The 15,585-nt window shown below is 37.9% G+C and overlaps 1 protein-coding gene across 4 annotated transcripts in view; it reads left to right on the top strand.

Annotated features, from left to right (window-relative positions):
• SOCS5 (suppressor of cytokine signaling 5) overlaps nucleotides 1–15,053 on the top strand; it is a 53,021-nt gene extending 37,968 nt beyond the window's left edge. For 3 of the 4 annotated variants that reach the window (XM_079298006.1, XM_079298007.1, XM_079298008.1), the window contains exons 2-3: nucleotides 4,848–4,935; nucleotides 7,363–15,053. In XM_079298006.1, the coding sequence (XP_079154132.1) occupies nucleotides 7,375–8,985 (1,611 nt within the window). In that variant the 5' untranslated portion in view covers nucleotides 4,848–4,935; nucleotides 7,363–7,374 and the 3' untranslated portion in view covers nucleotides 8,986–15,053. Of the gene's footprint in view, nucleotides 1–4,847; nucleotides 4,936–5,420; nucleotides 5,547–7,362 lie in introns of those variants that run through there. The other variant, XM_079298005.1, reaches the window with a different exon arrangement.
• Nucleotides 15,054–15,585: the final 532 nt, after the last annotated feature.

Below are 15,585 nucleotides of genomic sequence, written 5' to 3'. Positions count from 1 at the left end.
TTTGTTGTTTCAAATGTTCAGGTGAAATTGAATTGCCTGCTTAGGGTGTATGGAGGTAGTTTAAAGGAAACTGCTTCCATTTAACGTTGCTTTTGTGGATTTACATGTTAAAATAAGTGGCCACCATCAGGATACTGCTTAAATTATTTGAAGGGTTCTTGACTTGCAATTAATGTGTGCCATTGTCTTGAGTTTGCAGTTTCTAGCATAGAGATCTATCACTGTGGAGTTCTTGGTAAATCTGTGTAGTATTATTTCTGTTTTAATGTCTGAAACTCATGTTTGCTCTGTGATTTTTACATAATTAAAACTACTAGCTTTCTTCATGATGGTTGTGTTATTCCTACTGGACTTATGTGAGTAGAGTGAAAGGAGTATTTAAAGAACAGTTGTCTCTAGTTTTGGTTCAGTGCCATAGCTTTCTGTTCATCTATTGATGATTTGTCTGCTTCAGAGATTTCAGATTGTCTGAACAGCAAAGAAATGGATAGCAACCATATTTTCAATCCAGGGTGAACATACATAGTCTCAAAATTGTCCTTTTGGAAACCCACAACCTAGTAAGGGGCTTGCAAGAATGTTCCCACTGTTCAAAGTCTTGGAGTGGTATGTTTGAACTGATGTTACCAATGTGCATCTGCTTGGGGAGAAACTGGCAGAACATCTGGTGTCCAAGCTAAGACTGCTTTTTGCTCATTGCAAACCTGCACCAAAGGGGGAGAGGAGTTTACTTCTTATTCAAGGTTGGAACAATGGCAAAATATCATCATTTTACTTTGACTTGACAGCTTAAGTCCTTGAAACTTGCAGCTTTCCTTGTGTTTTAGCAGAATGCATCAAGCCAACTCAGCATTTTGTTTTTGAAATAAAGGTTTTCAGTGGCTACTTTCAATGCAAATGTTCAAAGCAGCATCTTAAATAGAGTTCTCTCTCCTTGCAGCCAGAGCCCCACAGCTGAAAATGGAGATTTCTCTCCAAAGTAGCCATCTAAGAACTTAATAACTTCAGCAGAACTAACCAGTGCTGCTGTGGAAGGAAGCAGTCTTGCCCTGGCTGCTGATTCCTCCCTCCTCATCTGCTCCTCCCATGTGTTAACTTGAATGTTTGTACAGAAGTCATAAAGCAGATGGAGTAAATGATTGAGACTTTTTCTGAGAATTCATTTTAGTCTGGATCGGTTCCTCGGGCTGGTTGACTGAGCAGCCATATGGTGTGCAGACCACCTCCTGCACCAGCACAGGTGGCCAGGAAGAGGCTGATGCCATATCTTTTGGTTGCAGTGCTGACTTAGGCCAATTCTGTGTGGTGTTGGAATTGTAGCTCTCTATCCTTTACCTCTTTTCTGGCAGGTTTGAGTTTTGGTTTGGGGATTCAAACCTTCGTATTCATCTTCCTACGCAGCTGCACTTCCAATTTCTTAAAGCCTAGTAGTTAAAAACCAGTAGTACTGTAGCCTAATAAGGCTTTCATGAGCACTTGAGACACTTGGCCCCTTTACCTTGTTTAGTTAAAAAAATAGCAGCTACCTTTTCCTTCCAGGCCTCTAAATCAGCTCTTTGAGCTGTCTGCAGTGAGCACATTTTTGTGTGTGTAGAAAAATGCATGGTTCCTCTTGAGCCAACAAATTCCTTGTTTTTTAAGGAACGTTATCTCTAGTATTACAGTAGCAATTCATTACTTCTGGAATGTGCTTTGGAAGGGAGGAAATTGCTTTGTAATCCTTAGTAGTGCCCTTCCTTCCTGAAGTGGGTTAGTTCAGATGTAGGGGGTGCCAGCCTTATTCACTTTGACTGGGTAAGGTTGAGGAGCTGACGGGAGCAGCTCCCTCAGTGCTTGCCTGCAGCAGGAGCCTGCAGCAGGCATTTGGCAGCGTGCAGATAGCAGTGGCCTCTTCAGCAAGCATCCCTTAATGGAAGCAAATGTCTTTAATAAGAGTCTCTTGTCACTGCTAAGCAAATCATTTGGAGGAATGACACAAATAGCAGCAGCGTTTCCCTTCAGTCTTTTGCTTGTACCTCCATGGTCCGTGGGGGCATGCACCAGGGTCATGGAATTTGGTAGCCAGTTTGTCTGTGTGTGCTCCAGCTAACATTGTACTAAACAGTATGCAAGGAGCAGGGAAACTGATTTCTCTCCCTCCCCTCTTTTCCTTCTGTCAGGTTACTGGGTTTTTGACTTGTAAGAATTGTCTGGATTTGTATTCCTTCAATGTTTTGACTTTTTTATCTTTCAGTGTTTTGAAGCTATCATCTTACAAAAACACCAAAACAATCTTTTAGATTCTTTTTTTGAGCCTGTTCTGTAAGGCATCATACTTAGTGCAGTGTATCATCTTTTGTGAAGATGCTACATTGTTAGGAGTTAATACTTTGAATATAATAAACCATACTGAGTAATTTTTAAATTGGGTGAACTGTGAGAGTGAAACAAGTATATTATCTTTCAGACAGAGCACAGCCTTGACTTTGAATAGTGTTCCTACAAAGTCACAGGCAGAAAGCTCTGGCTAGATCTTGTGGCATTTCTGGAAAGAGTGGTCTGAGTTTTCACAGTAATCTGTTAATATGTGGTACTTTAGAATTATAAACAAGTTATAACTGTAGCTTTATCATATTGCTTAAAATCTTTGTTGTCTCAGCATTTGTGCACTCAGAATACTTGAAGACTGCACTCATGCAAACTTCATGCCTTTGAATGTCTCTAAATTTACTGCAAATGGGCATGTAGCACTGAGGCATTACTGCTCATTGCTTCTGTAATCCCTGTAGAGTGCTTATTATCTGTTATTTTTAAGATAATTTATGCCAGTTCAAAATAGGTAGAAATAATTTTTAGTTGAAAAGAGATTAAGAACATCAATAGAACTTTTATTTTTCTTAGAAAAATAATTGGGGTTTTTTCTTAGAAAATCTACAAATGGTTGAATTCATTTTGTGGATTTTGATGGAATGAAATTGATTTCCTGTTTAGGCTAGAATAACCACTGGCACTGCTGCTTTGTAAAACTGGGATGGCTTTAGAACCAGTTCAGAAACAATTTTTATTTTGTCAAGCTTAGTGCTGCCACAAGAAATCTGTGAAACCACACATCTGTTGCACATTGATTTAAACTAATTTAAAATCACTATGTTGGATTTTAAATACTTTACCAATGACTCAAGTTTTATTCTAACACAAGTCTGAGATGTTTAACTGAGACAATTTGCCCATATTCAAGGAACTGTTTTCCATTAGGGAAGGCTGGTTTCCAAAGAAACCACTCCCTCCTGGAGCCACCTGGCAGTTTGTCCAACAGGCTGTGTCAGCTGGCTGGCAATGGTGATGTGATAAGGTGGTGTGTTGACTGCTCGTGTTTCTGAGCAGAACTGAGAAGAATAGGGATATATAAAGTTAGTACCATTAAGCATGATACTTCAGGATAAGTATCCATGTGGATTTTTTGTATTTTTGATGAGTTTAAATGGTCAGCATGCAGCCCCTTTGCCACCTGTTCCCAGTAAAACAGCATTGTTGGTTTTATTTGGAATGAAGATGATCTTCAGAGGGCCAAATGAGCTAGTGTTTCAAGTAAGGTTTTGTCTAAAGATGATAGGTAGCCCTTATTCTAGCAACTTTACCTTGCATTTGCTCTGTTAAGGCCTTGCACTGAACCAGTTATGATAGGTTTGACTGTCTTGTGTGTGTAGGACTGCTAGGAACGTAATGCAGAGCAAAAGAAATGAGAGTAAATATTACAGTTGCAAAAGAACTGTACTTGTGCTTTGATCTTCAGTTGGTATAAGTGTTTTGTACTTGTCACTGTTGCTCTCTGAAAAGGTTACTTTTATGGAATCTCAATAGCAGTATGTGGCCTAACTTTAATAATGTTTCAACAATTTTAGTGCTTCTGGAGATGAATGGAAGCTAGTAATACTTGGACTTTTCTGCCATTGCTGTAGAGTTTTGTACCTAGGAATATTAACTTTTAATACTCACCAAGTGATTCTCAACCCTGTAGCTTTTCATTGAAGTACATGTGCATCACATTTCAATATTTTTCTTCCTGTTCTGTGTATAAAGATTTAATATAATTCTCATTGTTTTCTGTTAACTCTTACTGCTTTCCTGGGCTTGGACCTAGCCTGGAGAAGCAAATTATTCTCCTCTGTTCTGTTACTGCTAGATTTCTGACAGTGGTGTGAGCATATTAAATCCCTCAACTCCTCTTGGACTTCTGAAAAACAATGATGATTATTTTAGGGAAGTGCTGACCTACTCTTTTAATAAAGAACTTGTCTTGTATTCCACTTTCCCATTTTTAGAATCATGGTTCATATTGCTCTTGCTTCACAATCATATAACATCCTTGTGGAGAGTACAGCAGTTGCTTACCTGGAAAAGTAATATTAGAAAAGTGTGTATTTTTAGCTGCCTTTTGATGTGATGTAGCAGCTGGAAACAAGGAGGAGAGACAGTATGTGGGGATCTGACAGCACTGCCAACCACAACTTGGGAACCACTGTTTTGGACTTGAGAGTAAAATGTGGGGGAAACCATTTCATGGGCCCAATTATGTTCATTCTGCTTGGTACTTCAGTGATCCAGATAACGTGGCTTTGCTTTTGTTTGTCAGAGTCCTCCCCATGACTGTACCTGTCAAATGTTGTTAATGTATAAAAAAAGCAAGTTCTGTGAAGCTTTTGGCTATGTTAGTATGCATTAAAAAAATATGCAAAGAGCAGGCAGTTCCATGCACACATTTCAGCAATAAATAGTAAAATATCCCTTTGATGTCAGTGACTAATGATAAATGTCTAAATGAAAAGATATTCTAACTATTAACAAAATTTCTGCTTCTCCCTTTGTAGTAATCATGTCCACAAGTCAAAGAAGGAATCTAGCAAGTTCATGTTGAGGTCTATTCTCAAGACAAGACACAGTGACTCACTTTTCTGGGTAAGAAAGGTATCTTTATTCTCTTGAGTGTGACAAAAAATACTTAACCTTTTAAATTTAACTTTTGAAAAGTACAGTCTGTCAAGCCAGTATGCTGGGGGTGTTGTGGGTAGAGTGTTTTGTTAGGTTTTTGTTTTCTTTTGTTTGTTCTTGAGGCATTCTGGGCACGTGTAGAGAACTTTCCATTCGTCTAACAGTCTTAAGATGTTTTAGACTAGTAGTGCAAAGGAAGAGCAATAAAGAGCAATTTCAGAATAAAAGACACCACTGACTAGCATATGATTCTTTGGTTGGAAAAGTAATTCCAGTTCATGGTCACAAAAATCTGTACATTTTCTAGCCTGACTTTCCAAAGGAATGGCATTTATATAAGATCTCATTCTTTTTTTCTTCCCAAAAATTTTAAACACCAATCTGACTAGGAAGATGGTCAAAATAAAAAACTTACAACTTGAGACAAAAGTGTAGAAGTCAACCTTATAAGTATTGTGTTGACAGGCTGGCAGCCAGCAAACGTGCTCCCTCATGGTCAGCATGGATATTCTGAGACACCACAAACAGCTATGATCATTGCAATGACATGATACATGTTGGATGCTTCCTGCAAATCTGTATGTGGTCTGACTTCAGTAGTTCTGCTGCTCCTAGAATTTTCCCAGCTTGATGCAGACAACTCCAGAAAGAAAAGCAATTTTAGAATTTTTTATTTTAATCAGGAAGACATTCTTTGCTCATTTGCTTACAGTCTTTATGTATATGTGGAACTGTGTAGCACCTTCTATGTATAACATTGCTCTGCAGGTGTCTCCCCCTTAACAAACAAGTGGGTGCTGTGCAGATTGTCCTTAGCACTGTGTTGTACCAGTAGCCTTCAGAGACTGAAGGCCTCATTTCCCCCTTCTCCCCAGCTCCCTCATCCACACTCAGTTCTTGAGGTCTTAGTGCAGTTGAATTGCTGGGCTTGCTGGGTAATCTGATGACAGAATGAGAAAGAAAGCTTTTCATTTTTGTATCTATCACAGTCAGGTGTCACACATTCTTTCTCTTCCATGTTTCTCATGTAAGCTATGCCTCTGACTCTTCCCCAGTCTCAGTGGATTCTGCTGTGATGTCACAGGTTTACACTTGTGCTCTTATTACAAGGACTTTTAGGATGGATCACCGGAGCATTGCCTACTTGTTTATCATCCACTTTGTCATAAGCCCCAAGGCATTCATTCACTACTTCAGATTCCTCTCCAGTTATGAACAGAAAAGGATTGCAGCGACAGAGGAGTGTTGTTGCAAAATAATGTTTCCAATGAACAGAGCAGTTTCCATAAAGAGTTAAATTAGATAAGATGACGTATTTTAGTCTTTTAAGTTTAGCACTTCTCTCAGAACTTAATTAGATCTAATTTAGCTTGGCATTGCCTGATTTTTTTTTTTTTTTTTTTTAGTACAAAATTAGCCTGTTTCTCTCTGTCCTAGGGCAGTCCTGTAATTTTGGCAGTCTTGTTCCAATTATCAAACTGAGTTTCTAAAGATGTAGTTTCAGAATACACGCTGCTAATGTTTTTATCTTTTTACTGTGTCTTCATGATTCACTGTCATCGTGTTTCTGCTGTGGAGCTGCTTTCTTTTTAAGTGTTCTTACTAAAGATAGAAAAGCTCCTTGGGCTCTTTCATTCTTTTATATCTTAAGTAATAAAGTCAGACCATTGGTTGGTGGGGTTTTTTTTCAGCTGCTTCATATGGCTTATATTAATGTATCAGAGACTTTATAATTCTGAAATTGTCTTTTGGTGATTGTCTCATCTAATAATCATGAATGCTTTTTTCCCCCCAAAATTTCTATTTTTGTGCTAATTCTATTAATCTTGCAAAGCTGTATCTTGGAATTTATGTGGTCTGCAGCTGGGGCTTTTGCTTTTACATGGTGTATCTGGACATTTGCAGTGCATTTGAAGGATTTTACTAACTGCTCTCCTAGTTTGGAGTGGCTTGAACAGTTCTTATTCAGGATTTGTTTTACTGCTGCTTATTGGAAGCTTATCATACCTAACGTATAACTTAAAAATTCTTCCTAAAATGAAGAATTTTAGGCTGTATATTTCAGTTCATCAAATACAATTATACAAACCAACTTACATGCCTATAGAAAAATAGGAGGGCCTACTTGTATGTGAAGTGTTTTTAATTTCCTAAACACTTTCTTTGTGAAAGTGTTTGTGAAAATATTCAAAAATATGGATATTTTTCTAAACATCAAAATGGTGTGATGCATATTCCTTTCACATAACCCTGCAAATACTAGGGAACTTTAAAAAATGTATTGCATTCAGTTAATAATAGTCATCTTGGGTCTGTAACTTGTTAACTGAAGATGTAAACTCATGTTTTAAAATGATATTTTTATTTTAATATTTGTTCTCCTCTTGAATTTAGATAACATAATCCATGGATAAAGTGGGAAAGATGTGGAACAATTTCAAATACAGGTGCCAGAATCTCTTTAGTCATGAGGGTGGAAGCCAAAATGAGAGTGTTGTTGTGAACTCCAATAATTGCTCATCTGGTAAAGAGAAAGCCATCCAGATAACTGACTTGACTCAACAACAACCCAGCAGCCCTTTGAGAGAAAACCTTGGTCTTCAATTAGGCTTAAGTCCTTCAAAGAATTCAGCAAGGCGAAACCAAAACTGTGTCACAGAAATTCCTCAGATTGTTGAAATAAGCATTGAGAAAGAGAATGACTCGTGTGTCACCACGGGAGCCAGGCTTGCTCGAAGGGACTCTTATTCTCGGCACGCTCCTTGGGGTGGGAAGAAGAAGCATTCCTGCTCTACCAAAACACAGAGCTCCTTGGATACTGAAAAAAGGTTTGGTAGAACCCGCAGTGGTTTGCAGAGGAGGGAGAGAAGGTACGGGGTGAGCTCAGTCCATGACATGGATGCAGTGTCCAGCAGGACAGTGGGTAGCCGTTCCCTGCGCCAGCGTCTCCAGGATACTGTCGGGCTGTGTTTTCCCATGAGAACTTACAGCAAACAGTCCAAACCTCTGTTTTCTAACAAAAGAAAGATCCACCTCTCTGAACTAATGCTTGAGAAATGCCCTTTTCCTGCAGGCTCTGATCTGGCCCAGAAATGGCATCTGATTAAACAACACACGGCGCCTGTGAGCCCTCATTCAACTTTCTTTGACACATTTGATCCCTCCTTGGTTTCCACGGAAGATGAAGAAGACAGGCTCAGAGAGAGACGTAGACTTAGTATTGAAGAAGGGGTTGATCCCCCTCCCAATGCCCAAATACACACTTTTGAAGCTACAGCACAGGTAAATCCATTGTATAAACTGGGACCAAAGTTAGCCCCCGGTATGACTGAGCTGACCGGGGACAAAACCATAACACCTCCAGGGAACTGTGACTCCGAAGAGGACACAACAACGCTTTGCCTGCAGTCGCGCCGGCAGAAGCAGCGTCAGATGTCGGGAGAGAGCCACGGCCATATCAGCAGGCAGGGGGCTTGGAAAGTGCATACTCAGATCGATTACATCCACTGCCTCGTGCCAGACTTGCTCCAGATCACGGGTAACCCGTGCTACTGGGGCGTCATGGACCGCTACGAAGCAGAAGCGCTTCTGGAGGGCAAGCCCGAAGGCACGTTTTTGCTCAGGGATTCTGCGCAGGAGGACTACCTCTTCTCGGTGAGCTTCCGCCGCTACAACCGCTCGCTGCACGCGCGCATCGAGCAGTGGAACCACAACTTCAGCTTCGATGCCCATGACCCCTGCGTGTTCCACTCCTCCACCGTCACGGGGCTTCTGGAGCACTACAAAGACCCCAGCTCTTGCATGTTCTTTGAACCGTTGCTTACTGTATCTCTGAACAGGACCTTCCCCTTTAGTCTGCAGTATATCTGCCGGGCAGTAATCTGCAGGTGCACTACGTACGATGGAATTGATGACCTTCCTCTACCCTCAATGTTGCAAGACTTTCTAAAGGAGTATCACTATAAACAAAAAGTCAGGGTGCGATGGCTGGAGCGGGAACCTATAAAAACAAAGTAAATGGAAATCAAAATAAGCTTCTGGAACATGCTTTTTTTTTTTTTTTTTTTGTGTATTACAGTTTAACTGCAGCAAGCGCACCAACGACGTCTAGCTTTTCTGCAATATCCTATTTAAGCTGAGTGTTAGTATCCTGTCAGATGCTGCCTGCTGTTAATCAAACTAAGTTGTGATGCCTCTTGGAAACAATAAGCAGACACAATTCTGCACGTTTTTCATTAAGGCCTAATGAAAATATTTTTGCTAATTTCTAAATATTTTGTTTCCCTTTTATAGCTGTAGTAATTGGATGAAGAAACTATGAGGCATTTCCCATGGGGCATTCATGTAATGCTGTTAAAGAAAGGCTTTATCGGAGGGGCATTTTTGCTAATATTTGAAGTATTTTCTTAAAATTCTCTTTTTGAAAACTTTCCTCTACTCGAAGTAATAATTTAGCTCACAAACAAGAAGCAGTCCATTAAGAGTTAATGGTGCTTTGATGCTAACAGATGAATCATGCTTTTCACAGTGTATAAGGTTTCCTAATCATTAAGACTTGAATATGCCTGCTCTGTACTGTAATTCTGTTACAAACACTTGGAGATTTAAGTGGTATTTTAGCAAAAGTAATACTGTCTCAGACAGTTAAAAATACCTTCCAGTGTGAATTGCTGCTTTTATGGCAGGACACTGAATTAGATTATTAGTGTGAAACACAAGGTTTTGGGTTTTTTTCCAAAACAGATTTTAATGGCCTGACTGCTAGCAATGTACAATGGAAGGTAATCATGACAAGAAAAAAAATGTTTAATTATTTAAAGTCATTTGATATTTTTATGTGGAACATGACAAGTGGTAGAATTATTATAATCAGAGTACAAAATCTGACATATCTGAAACAAATGTCAGGTTTCAAAGGTACTGGTACACTTTATTTGTAAATATTTTTCCATTTGCGCTTTTGAAAAATCTTTTAAAGTAATATGCACTGATGATAGTTTCAACAGAATCAAGATTCTGACTTCTGTTTGCTTATTTAATTGGAGATGGAACTTAAAGTAGTTCTGTCTTAGATATTTTGCACTAAAATTTTGTTGGAATGCCCTGACACCTGTTTAATGTTTTGTACCAATTCTGAGTGCTCCCTAGTTTCTTTACCAGCTGCTACAGTATTTTATTTCTTACTTCTCTACAGCAGTGACCTGTGTGAGGTAGGAAACATTTTGGCTGCAAGTACAATAAACGTTATTCTTGTATGCTACACTAACCCTTCTATTGATGTATTTTTCTGCTTGCTGTGCCTTGTTCTGGCTTTTTGTGCTAATAAAGTATGTTCAGTGTTATACTTGTATATCTGCTCTGTTTTTATATATTCACGTAACTTGTAGCAGTTAAATGAATTTTTTAAAAATAGGCTTTTCTTAGTATTTAGGATAGGTAATGCACAAGTACTGTGCAGTTGAGTATTAGTTGGTCAGCACACCATATCCCTGTTTTTTCTTCCAGCAACTTGACAGTGTATGCCATTGAATAAACATTTCTGTAGTCACTGCAAGGTAATGGACTTGTCTGCAGGCATAGAACATTTTACAGGTTTTTGTAATGCAAAGGAAATATGTTAAGCAAAAAGTGTTCTAAAACATTATTGATCCCCTGTAATAGCTGCTGAAGGTGTTTCAGCTTGTTGTATAGACAACTGCTAAGGCTAATATTTTGATACTCCCCACTGAGGAATGCTTATTCCTGTAAATTGACAGTACAGCAGCGGCATTTGTTCACTTTTAGGCTGTTTTAATAAATAGATGTACACACAAGCTGGCCAAATGTCCTGTTTTTACCAAAGAATACTGTCAATTTATGTTGGGATATTTTTTTAGTTAAAAAAAAAAAAAAAAAAAACGAACTCAAGAGTGGAGAGGTGCAATTTTTGTTCTATCAAATATTTATCCCAAGCTATGATAAACCAAAGTATTTGACAACTTCAACTGAACATAAGTAATGTATACATTTATGTTGGTAGAGCCTAAAGCTTTTACATCAATGGTGTCGTCATTATTCCTGAACTCACAATGCACCTGAAGAGGAATGATTTCAATAATTTTGTAATGACTGGAACAGCACTACATAAAAGCTCATACTGCAAGGGGTTAATCTGAAGCACCCAGAAAGCACTTTAAAACATGTGTTTATATGCTTGTGGAAACTTTGTGATCCCGTTATGCATTCTTTGTAGTAGATTATCTTCTTTCATGTGTTAAAGGACTTCAACTGTTAAAATGGAACTTTGTTTAGAATATGTAAATACTAAGTTTATGTAATTATGTGTACAACTGTGCTAATGGTCTCTTAAGTTTTGAATTGTGTGTGTGTCATTGGATATGCAACTCTTGGTTTAAAATCTGTTCTAAGCATAAAAAGAGGAAAAATTCACCAGCATGAAATTGCACCTAAGTGTACCTTCACTGTGTCGTTCTCACTGTTCCCTCAGTCAAATCTGAATGCCAGATGAGTTTACTTAAATTCTTGCTTTCAATATTAGTGTCATACAGTCAGCCTGCAACCAAGCTTTGTCCCAGTATAGGGACCTGTTTTTCATTTACACCTGTTGCAGTTGCTTGTCATGAACTAGCTGTGACATTGTCAATGTGGTCAGGAATACACAGTAATCTAATTTTTAATCATGTGGTGGAATCTTTGGGAAAAAAAAAAAAATAAAAACCCCAAACCCTTATCTCAGAAAGTTTGCTCTTGCATTTGTATAAATAACTTTTATGGAGAGATTTGCTCCCCTAAAACACACAAAAAAGGAATGATATATTTCTCTACAACTTTTTAAAAGCTCTGCTTCACTGAAATATGCAGAATAATTTGCTAGTTGTGGTTATGTTAAAAGGAATCAATGTTTAAATTTTGATGGACTTGAGTGTTGACTATTCCAGTTGCAGTGTATTTCTTAATTAATACATTTTCAGTTCTAAAAGCATTAAAATTCTAGTAGGTGGAGAATGCAAATAGTTGATTCCTCATTTGTGTTTTTCATTCTGGTTTAATTTAGAAAATCTTCAACATGTCTTAAAATCTTCAACATGTGCATAAACCACAGCTTTTTTTTTTTTTTAATTTAACAGTAGGATGCAGTGTAAAAAGGCACACCTGTATTATTCCAATCTAATTTGGTTACATGACAGATGAGTTTTTGAGCCTCAGTCTTGTCAAGTGTTGTTTTTGAGGTGATTCTCATTTCTGCAGAAAGAGGTATAGAAAGGGCTCACTCCATAGGAGGGTTTTGGAGGAATCTTACAAAGGTATTTTATATGCCTGTGGAATTGGAGAAATGAAAATATACTGTATTTTGAGTATACAGAGGGACTATGACTTCAGAATCTTTTACCAGTTTTATCATGTCTATGGTGTTTATCAGTTTTAAATGCATAACTTTTGAAAATACTTATAAGGCAAGTAAACACTTGTCCAGATAATTTATTTGTCAGAATGGAACTTCTGAAGAAAATAAGTTACAAATTAATGTTTTGCATTTATGTACTTTTAAATTAGAAGACTTGGTGCTTACAAAATGATAGTCCTTAAATCAGAAGCATAGAGTTGTGAAAAGATGTCTGTTTATCTGCAGTCTTTGACAATATGAAGTCAAGCCTTACAGATGTCACTCAAATCCTTAAGTCCATATTTAACTTCAAGGTTAGCAACAAGAAAAGACACTGAATTTCTATGATAAAAAACCTGTTTGCTCCTGTCTCCATGTGCAAGCCAAAATATTTGCAGAATGCTTTAAAGCTTTTCTCTGCTGCAGAATTGCATGTAAGACTGAAGTTGTCATTGTCAGAAGTTGCTGAGTACTAGAGAGATGTATCTGCAAGCATCATGGTTATTTTTTTTTTCAAAGTTATCTTGGCAGGCAGTATTTAAAGGAAAAATATGAACTGAATCGTAGCTGATTCTTTCTAAAATAGCATTTCTCCATTTAAGACATTTAAAACTCATATTTAAAATTATGAAAGTGCTTTTTGAGCCTTATTTTCTGTAAGTTTTGTTGTGAAGTAAGCACGTATGTGCCAAACCTTAGTCCGCAAGTGTTTGGCACATGTTATCTTTATATGTTTAAAAGATGCCTCCAAGCATGTTTACATTCATGGTCTTTTTTAAAGCTTCTGAAGTGCACCAATATGGTGAGCATTAAGATATTGGAATTCTAAAAATTATCTCTGTCTGTGTATGGCATGCTTTGCAATTAAAGGACTAATTTATTTGTATCTTCACTTGCACTTATATTTATGACCAGTAGATTGGTGTGTTTTTTCCTGCTGTTGTCACACTTACTTAAACAGTTGTCTATGGATTGTGACCAAAGGAGATATTTCACTCTGTTTATTTTTAAGTAGAAATCAAATCAGTTGGTTTTTAAAGTATTAATTCCTATGGAGCACAGTGTAACACTGCTAATTGCTCTCCCTTTTTGCAGTATTGATGTACAGAGAATCATTTAGCTTGGCCATGAGTTGTATCTTCTGAATGTAGTTGACTTTCAATGTCTGAATTTTTTTTTTAATTGGAAATGCTCTTGATGAAGGCTTTGAAAAGAAAAAGGTTTGATGTTTCTATGTCAAGATACATAAAGTGAATATTTTGCAGTGAGATAAGGATCTCTTGAAGATGCTTTATAGAAGTTTTCCCTTTCACTGTCTTAAATTGAGACTCTTTAAAAAAGAAAAAATAAAACCCAAACAATCTCTTGATGACTTAAACCTTACAATCATTTAAAAACTGAAAAGAAATCTGGTGCTTTTGCTTAATTTGCTTGCATGTTGCCAGACTGATTTAAGAATAGTTGTTTCAAGAAGCAAATTAAATCTGTTATTTCAATGAAGCATTGCCATTTATGATTTTATAAAATATTCCAGTTACAAAAATTGTCTGCCACCAGGATGTTAACCTGATACTGTATTTGTTGTTACCAGGGTAACTATTGTGTGTATGCTTTTTGAGCTGAGTAAGTGTTCACTTTGCAAATTTGCATTAAGGCTACAGCTGTTACCAGCGGGGTTCCCTAGGGCCAACACAATGAATTTATGAGCTGAAGCTCCTGGTGCTTGACCCTTTTTTGTCTTCAGTAGGAAAAAAAGTGTCTAACTCTGCACGATACAGCTCGTGTTACAAATTTCCATGTTAAGCACACAGCTACGCTGACAAGCAGAAACATATCTGAACTTGCTTGTCTGGAGTAAAGCAACCTCTGTGACTTCTCAGCAGGAGCTGTATCTTGGTGGCACGTTGGCAAAGAGGAAGCAGAAATAGGTTTTGCTCTTCCCTGAGCAGCTGTTAACTGAACAGGGGGTGTTTCCTGTGCAATAGGGTATCTGAACTCCTTAGAGTCCTGAGAATTTTAATAGTGTTCAGCAGATACAGAAGCACTCGGCTGCTTTGTCACTTCTTGCTTTCATACTTGTGGTTTTGCAAAAGCTTGAAGAGATATATTTATTAAATTGAATCTATGTAGTCACCAACTGTGTAAGCACTGCTTTGTAATATCTTTACAGAGATATCAAATTCCTACACAATTATATTTAAACTGTTTTGGGAAAATGAATAATGACACTGTGGGCACAAATTAATTCAGATTGCACTATAAACTTTGTTACCAGAAGCCTTCATTCTTACCGAGAACTATGCGATCCCTACACGGAAACTGTAGCTTTGCTAGTGCGCTCTTTGGTAGGTGTCCAAAAAAGCGGCACCCAGACGGTCCCTGGACCTTTTCTGACATTCCAGTTGAGGGCTGGCAGGCCCGCTGGGCACTCGAGGAGTTGACTGGCAAGCACGCCATGCTGAGTGTCACCCCATGCCAGCACCTAGGATAACTGTGCTGGTTTAGGTCTCCCCAGCTTAGATGGGTTTTAACTCACTACAGCTTAAACGTTTCTCCACCCTGCCTAATTTGTCTCTGTTATTTTGGTTGCCAAACTGTCTTGCATCTTAATAGAGTAAGAAAATAATGTGATTTATGGCTACCCAACCAGTGTATTAAGTAATAGATGGCTCTGTCTTAATAAACGGGGTATAAACTGCCATATTGTTTTCTTTTTATATTTGTTTGGGAGCAAAAAGTTGTGGGTTTAATGAGTTTGTGTTAAGTCCATGCTGTAAATGCATAGTTTTAAAATATTTAGTTGCACATGTCAAGAATGTAAGTATTCAAAGTAATCAGTAACTCTCATTTGAGTCCTTTTCTGTTTATCTAAAATACTTAGGAGGTCTAAAGAGTGATATTTTTTGTCTTCAGAAGTTTTATCACACTCTAAAATTCATCAGTTATTTTAGCAAGTTTTCACTTAAATCACATAGTGTTTTTCTCTCCAGCTGTGGACTAAGGACATGTTTTTGTGAAATAAACATGTCTTTTAGAGCACAGCCCCCACGAGCACAGACTAAGGAGCAGATGTAGATGTCATCCTGTAAACTGAGAGTGTTTCTCCTCTGTGCCTGATAGGAACTGCTCTGAAAGCCAATTAGTGCAAACCCTATATCTAATTATGAAAACTGAGCAAAATGCTGCTGGTGAGCAGTTATAGCTGGGCACAGCAACAACCATGTGACAAGCTG

This window comes from Erithacus rubecula (assembly GCF_903797595.1).
Source record: "Erithacus rubecula genome assembly, chromosome: 2".
Lineage (NCBI taxonomy): Eukaryota > Metazoa > Chordata > Aves > Passeriformes > Muscicapidae > Erithacus > Erithacus rubecula.
Note: the sequence above shows the minus strand (reverse complement) of the source record. Positions and strands in the feature narration are given on the sequence as shown.